This window comes from Propithecus coquereli, unplaced genomic scaffold (assembly GCF_000956105.1).
Source record: "Propithecus coquereli isolate 6110/MARCELLA unplaced genomic scaffold, Pcoq_1.0 Scaffold5, whole genome shotgun sequence".
In the NCBI taxonomy this organism is placed as follows: domain Eukaryota; kingdom Metazoa; phylum Chordata; class Mammalia; order Primates; family Indriidae; genus Propithecus; species Propithecus coquereli.
Genome location: NW_012150840.1, coordinates 2238072 through 2238729, shown reverse-complemented (window position 1 = coordinate 2238729; position 658 = coordinate 2238072). Strand labels below are relative to the sequence as shown.

Genomic DNA, 658 nt, shown 5'->3' with positions numbered 1-658 from the left:
ACACATTCTATGCATGTAACAAAATTTCACATGTAACCCATACACATATTTGTAATACATACAAATATAATGTATCAAATAGATAAATAAAAATTTTAAAAAAGACATTAGTACATAAAGATTGCACTTCTAGGAAACATTTTCAACGTGGACAGAACTACCTCCTAGTTGTTTTGTTTTGTTTTCAACTAACACTTAGAATCTACTCATGGGAGGAAAGGATTCATAGAGGAAAATGTCATTCAATCAGAAAGCCCTAGAGGTAAAAAGACATACAATGCATTTAAAATATTCCAGGATTCTATAGTACCTTTGAAGTTCACAGTATATGGGCAATATTGAGGTATGGCAGAGAAAGGAAAAAGCCATGGTTGGTATAGCATAAGCACTCTGAAAAAAAGTTTTAAAAGACAAAATTATTAAATGCTACTCTATTGAAACCACTCCTTCATTTGACAACAAACTCAGTTCTTTAAAAAATCAATTTGATTAAATTTATTTCATCTTTCATGAGTCATCTCTTTATCAAATAAGATTTTTTTTTTTTTTTAAGAGAGAGACACCTATGGTCACCAGCAAATGTTTTGCTTGACAGTTGGCTTGCCTGTGCTAGCCAGAATATTTTTTGACTGGCTTCCCAAACCCTGTTGCTTTTACT

General features: G+C 31.5%; 1 protein-coding gene across 1 annotated transcript in view; it reads right to left on the bottom strand.

The window, feature by feature from the left end:
• Nucleotides 1-658, bottom strand: part of SLC38A6 (solute carrier family 38, member 6) — a 107656-nt gene that overhangs the window by 24280 nt on the left and 82718 nt on the right. The window contains exon 10 of the mRNA XM_012656030.1: nt 311-390. Coding sequence (XP_012511484.1) covers nt 311-390 — 80 coding nt within the window. The remainder of the gene's footprint in view (nt 1-310; nt 391-658) is intronic.